At 41.8% G+C, this 5,880-nt stretch overlaps 2 protein-coding genes across 2 annotated transcripts in view; one reads left to right on the forward strand and one right to left on the reverse strand.

Annotated features, from left to right (window-relative positions):
• Positions 1-2,384, forward strand: part of LOC113215388 (alpha-L-fucosidase) — a 3,633-nt gene extending 1,249 nt beyond the window's left edge. Inside the window, exons 2-9 of the mRNA XM_026435010.2 lie at positions 259-353; positions 454-592; positions 679-785; positions 882-1,042; positions 1,222-1,423; positions 1,502-1,805; positions 2,033-2,165; positions 2,241-2,384. Coding sequence (XP_026290795.1) covers positions 259-353; positions 454-592; positions 679-785; positions 882-1,042; positions 1,222-1,423; positions 1,502-1,805; positions 2,033-2,165; positions 2,241-2,339 — 1,240 coding nt within the window. The 3' untranslated portion in view covers positions 2,340-2,384. The remainder of the gene's footprint in view (positions 1-258; positions 354-453; positions 593-678; positions 786-881; positions 1,043-1,221; positions 1,424-1,501; positions 1,806-2,032; positions 2,166-2,240) is intronic.
• Positions 2,312-5,796, reverse strand: LOC113215387 (uncharacterized; the record flags this gene model as incomplete). The annotated part of the gene is given in 11 exon segments (XM_052269218.1): positions 2,312-2,601; positions 2,704-2,828; positions 2,920-3,009; positions 3,082-3,275; positions 3,374-3,520; positions 3,605-3,811; positions 3,899-4,145; positions 4,225-4,365; positions 4,478-4,628; positions 4,895-5,030; positions 5,104-5,796. Coding segments are annotated over 11 exon segments (2,270 nt in total), but the record flags the coding sequence as incomplete, so codon positions are not given.
• Positions 5,797-5,880: the final 84 nt, after the last annotated feature.

A 5,880-nucleotide genomic window follows, 5' to 3' on the forward strand; every position in this document is an offset into this window, starting at 1 on the left:
CCCCCACCGTTCTTTTTCTCGGTTGGTTTATTGTTGCCGGTCCCTTCGCCGCCAAGTCAATGTGTCAATAGCGGTACATAATGCGGTGCGATAAGTGACGGCGTCAGTGTGGTCAGTGTGCCCCAGCGCTGCGCACAAGAGCCCACTGCTCATGGAACGTACAATGAGCAGACAGCTAGATTGTAAGAGGGTGGGGGAATCCTCCCCCCCCCCCCGCGCACGCTTTCCCCCCAGTCTAAACACAATTTTCCTTGCCAGGTATGATGACGCTAAAGTGGGAGTTTTTATCCACTGGGGCGTGTACTCCGTGCCGAGCTTCGGAAACGAGTGGTTCTGGTACGACTGGATAACAGGTATATAGTTACCAGCACGGTCCTTACTTCCGTTACCATTGACCCCGAAATACAAAAATATTGCTGTCAATGGATGACCTTTTCCCGATTTTCTTCACAGAAAAGAAGGACAAATACGTCAAGTTCATGAAGAGCAACTATCCGCCGAACTTCAGCTACCAGGACTTCGCGAAGGACTTCACGGCGGAGCTGTTCGACGCAAAGCAATGGGCTAAGATCCTGAATAAATCAGGAGCCAAGTAAGAGGACGACAAGTATTTTCTTTTCTCCCGTGCGATAAGCTCATCGGTTTAGATCATACAAGTTAAATCGATAATTCATTTAGGTACGTCGTTCTGACCAGTAAACACCACGAGGGCTTCACACTTTGGCCCTCAAAATATTCGTACAGCTGGAATGCAAAAGATGTCGGAGCGCACAGGGACTTGGTGGGTGAGTTTCAGCAACACATAGTGGATTCTTCCCCAAAAGTAATAAGTCCCACGTTTGCAAACGATGGAGATGGTGATCTACAAATCTGCGTTTCAGGAGAACTGGCAGCAGCTTTGCGGTCGAACACAAACATTACCTTCGGACTGTATCACTCCCTCTACGAATGGTTTCACCCCCTCTGGCTGGCAGACAAGAAAAATAACTTCACCACCCAAAACTTCGTCAACAACAAGATTATCCCTGAGATGAAAGAGCTGGTACTACAACTCTACGGGTTAACTAGATAGGACGATCTATTGTAAACGTTAACAACGCTGCTGCTGTCCTCCGAGTGTCTAGTATAACGACCGACCCCTAACGGATTCGTTAAAAAATTGGCGCGCGGAGGTGCAGGGAATTTCAGAAACCTGTAAGACTTTTAATTCGTGAGTAACAGGTGAACACCTACCGTCCCGACGTGCTATGGTCTGACGGTGACTGGGAAGCGGACTCGAAGTACTGGCGCTCCTGTGACTTCCTGGCGTGGCTGTACTCGGACTCCCCCGTCAAGAACACCGTCGTCACCAACGATAGGTGGGGTCGGGACGCTCAGTGCAAGCACGGCGATTTCCTCAATTGCCAGGATCGGTACTTGCCTGGTAAGGGGATAAGGCTATGAAGAGAGCAAAATAACACCTTATGGTGCCAAAATTAATAATAAATTGAAATTGTCCTAGATGTGCCCCCTGCGAAGAAGTGGGAGAACGCAATGACCGTGGACCGCGAGTCTTGGGGCTACCGACGCGAGGCGTCGCTGCAGGACTACCTTGGCCTGTCGGACCTGCTCCGACTGCTGGCCAAGACCGTGAGTCTGGGCGGGAATCTCGTAGTCAACGTAGGGCCGACCAAGGAGGGCACCATCGCACCCCTGCTCGAGGAGAGGCTCCTTCAGCTTGGCGACTGGCTGGCCGTCAACGGCGAGGCGGTCTATCGCACTAAACCCTGGACATCAGCCAACGACACGCTCAACCCAACAGTGTAGTAAGTGCCACACGACAGTGTACCTTTGTCTGACCTTATCAAGTTAAGGCGATATCCTGACGGTCAGAATAACAGCATCAACAAAAGATCTACAGACCTGGGATTGGTGCCATTGTGCACAAATTGCCCATCGCAGTTCTCTATATTTTCTTTTGTTGATTTTAAGGCACATCGCCTTAGCTTGATAAAGCCTCTGTGAACAGACCTGTGACCAATGTACCTCTCAGTTATACTCAGAGTGCAGACTCAAAGACTCTCTACGCACTGGTTATGGATTGGCCAAAGGAAAATATTCTTCGGCTTGGATCTCCTCGTCTCAAAAATCCAAACATCACATTGCTTGGCTATGGAGCACTAGAGGTAGGTAGAATATCAAAACTAAAGCATACAAGCAAAATTATACACAATGATAATTTAACTGAACTATTCTTTCAGGTTTCAGTCCACAAAGAAGTAGAAATTAAATTTCCAAAGGATGGTGAGACCAGGTGCAATCAAGGATGGGCTTTACGTATTTCAGGTTTATTGCCTTAATTTCTATTTAAACAAATAAAAGTTCTCAGGAGGTCACAGTGCAAAGTTTGATTAAATGAAATAAAAAATGATTTGTCAACAAATATAAAAATATAGAAAATACAGATAGGTAATAATACTTATTTAACCAGGGATCTGGTGTGATCCAGGAAGTGGAAGGTGCCTCATAGGACAACTTTTAAGGATATTCATCTCTTTCAGCATCAGGGCGAGGTCATTCCCATCTTTGTCTAGAAGATTCACCTCAATTCCCCAAGGAGACCTACAAAATAATAAAAATAGCATTAAGAGGAAACTGGAGAAAGCACCATAACACTAATGAGTAATGATGCTTCATCACCAAAATGTAGTTCTCAACACTTACGATCTTATAATAGTGGCTGACAACTTCGTGTCGCGCACCATTTCAGCAAAAACAGAATTGCAGGATTTTGTCCAGTCACGATCAGTCTGAGTTGGAGCTACATCTGCAAGCCAGCACTCCACTGCCTAAAACATATAAACAAAAGAAAAAAAAAGTTAAGGGAGAAAAACCTTAAAGTTTCATAGATAAAAGACTGGAAACAATAAATGTTCTTGCCTGGAATGGATGATGAAGAAATGCAGGGTCTACTCTCCTGAGGTCTTCTAGAGGAATTGCTCGTATGTAACCATTGTCAACATTTAAAACCTGGGGAAATAAGGAATATCTTTTATATATTTAGATAAAAAATTAAAAACTTATTTTAACTTTAAGTCTTACTTGATAAAGATCATCATTGTTAGGGCTGGAGGTAATAATCCTCCCTCGGTAAAACATTTTTGTCTTACTATCCTTAAATAAAACAATCTCTCCATCAGCAGGAAATTCAGTAAAGGTCTTCAGAGACCTTTTCATCTCAGTTGAGTTTAAATTTTTGAGCACTGATGCAAGGGTCTCCCTTGATTTAATTGACCCTTTAAACAGAGGAAGACAATTAGAATTAACAAGAATTAAGACATTAGTTATTATTTTTACTAATATCACTAGTTACATAAAACATTGAGAAGATTACCTTTTTCAAACTTGATGGAAGCCATGAAATGATTAACAGTTAAAATTCTAGTAACTACTAGCTTGATTGTTTTCCCAGGAGAGAGCAGGTCTTGTATGTCCTCGAATGAACATGTATGCATTTCGCGCTGCTCGATGGTTATACCATCTGCAAGATAGTGACAGAATAAACACTGATAGTAGGAAATGGATTTAGAAAATAAACAGTTTTTCACAAATTTATAAAACTTACCTGGGTTTAGCCTCACATGCTTCAATTCACAATAATTCTTATAGCAATAGCCATTTCTATGATAGAACCAGCAAATGCCCTCCTCTTCCTTGGGCTTCCATCCACTTACAGCAACACACGCATCTTCATCATCTATTTCATAATTATTACCTCCTAATTCATAAGCTTCCTCCATTGGATTATCAGCTTCCTCATACATTTGATCATCTAGAAATGAAATGAAAATCAGACATAGAAATACATCTGTTGATTAGGTAATTAATTTATTCTTCATTTAAGAAAAGATGAGCTTACTTTTCCTTGGTATGTTATCCTTTGCCAGTGAAGAACCTATGTAGTATGCACAACCTTCAGAAACCAAAATTTCATTTATGCTCTGCAAAGAACATTCCTTGTCAGTAAATACAGATACTGGCCAGATAAACTCTTCTGATTGATTCCCATCAATTCGTAAATACAACTCTTTCTCTTCAGGTAGCAGCTGTTTCACTCTGTCCAAATGAATTTGAGGCCAAATATTATTTTCAGAACGAGGCTGGACCTGGAATTAAAATAGTTATGAAAATAAGAAAATTTGAAGATGGATTAAGATGCGAGTCTATGAATGTTGATGAACTAACATTTCTCATAGTACAAAGGGTAACAAGGCGTGGTGATGTAGAAGCTAACTCGGTACATAAGGGTTGAATACTACCCAAATCAACCCTTGAAAGTCCGCCATAGTCCACCGCCCACACTCTCAATGGCGTTACAGAATCATCCTATTTAACAAAGCAAAATAAAATATAAAGAGTCAGCCAGCCCTGCAATCTTTCCACAACATTAACAAAACAACAATGAAAACTGCTATTTCATTGAGAGAGCCTTGCTTACCATGAACCACTCATCAATTTCAGCTCTAAACCAAACACCTTCATCAGCATCAAAGCAGGCACAGAAGTGCCCACACAACTGAGCTGCCTGTACCTTGGAGGACATATTTACTTTGTTTGAGATGTAGTACTCATTCATCTCTTCCAGAATCCTGCCATAAAGTTGTTTCCACAGTCACCAAGACCAATAAAATACAATTGTACTTATAGGTACATAGATACAGTCAATTTCCGTTAGTGCGACCCCACTGGGACCGCGGCCCAAAAACGTTATGACGGGGAAATAGTTGTATACGATAGCATTACTAAGCAAACTAATGCCATGGGAAAGCGGAAAAAATCGTTATAACAGGGAAATCGTTGTATCTGGGGGTCGTACTAACGAATTTTGACTACTATAAGAACTAAGCTGACTTACCTATCAAGCAATTCAGAAAACTCGTCAACAATATTTACTTCAAAACAGGAAGGATTCCACACTTTGGCAATAACAGCAGGAACAACTTGTCCTGTCCTCCAATTTCGCACAATTTGAGGCAATTCCACGTCAGGTCCTGAGAATTAGTATAGTATGAATATTTCACAACTAAAAGTGCAACAATGGATCGAAACAATCACTATGTAAACCTTTTGGAAAGGTGTGTGAGGAAGAACAACTAGGTTGCTGAAGGTCAGAAGATATCTGAACTTTCTTGTTCGTAGGAGCACGGTCGCTTTTTAGAGGCAAATCAGGCTTTCTTAAAGGTGTTAAACTTGATTGTTGGCCTTGAATGCTGTTGCTCTTTGGGTCCTCTTTACTTTGAATCGAAGCTCTCTCCTGGGTAGTGGCAGATTTACTTTTTGAAGGTATATCGGCAGACGTGCTTCTTTTTGAAGGTAAACCAGCAGGAGTGCTAACCGGTAAGGAACATGGTTGGGGCCGGGCAGTGCTGTTGTGAGCCTGATTACTTTGAATCAAACTCTTCTTGTGTACTGTAGCATATTCATTACTCAAAGGCAAGTCATCAGACTGTCTTCCAGAAGATGGATATCTTTGAGGACATATGGTGTTGTCCTTAAGGCCCTCTTTGCTTTGAATCAAATGCTTCTCCTCCTGCGCAGTGGCAAATTTAATTTTAGAGGGCAAATCAGCAGATTTTCTTCCAGATGGTGAACTTGGTTGTGGAGGTAATCTGTTAATATTCTGCACATCATTTCTTTGAATTACACAAGTTTGATCCGAAATAGGACTCTTAGCTGATCTCTTACTCCTGGGTACAAACGGTCGTGCGTCAGCACTGAGACTCGAAGAGCTGCTTACAAATCCCACTCTTCCTTCACCTAAAACAATAAAAGAGGAAACAGATATAATGATAAAAAAAAATAAACCATCTGATTGATGTTGTAGTTTAGTAATTCAGAATT

Source organism: Frankliniella occidentalis, unplaced genomic scaffold, assembly GCF_000697945.3.
Source record: "Frankliniella occidentalis isolate FOCC.00 unplaced genomic scaffold, Focc_3.1 Scaffold86, whole genome shotgun sequence".
NCBI classification, from domain to species: domain Eukaryota; kingdom Metazoa; phylum Arthropoda; class Insecta; order Thysanoptera; family Thripidae; genus Frankliniella; species Frankliniella occidentalis.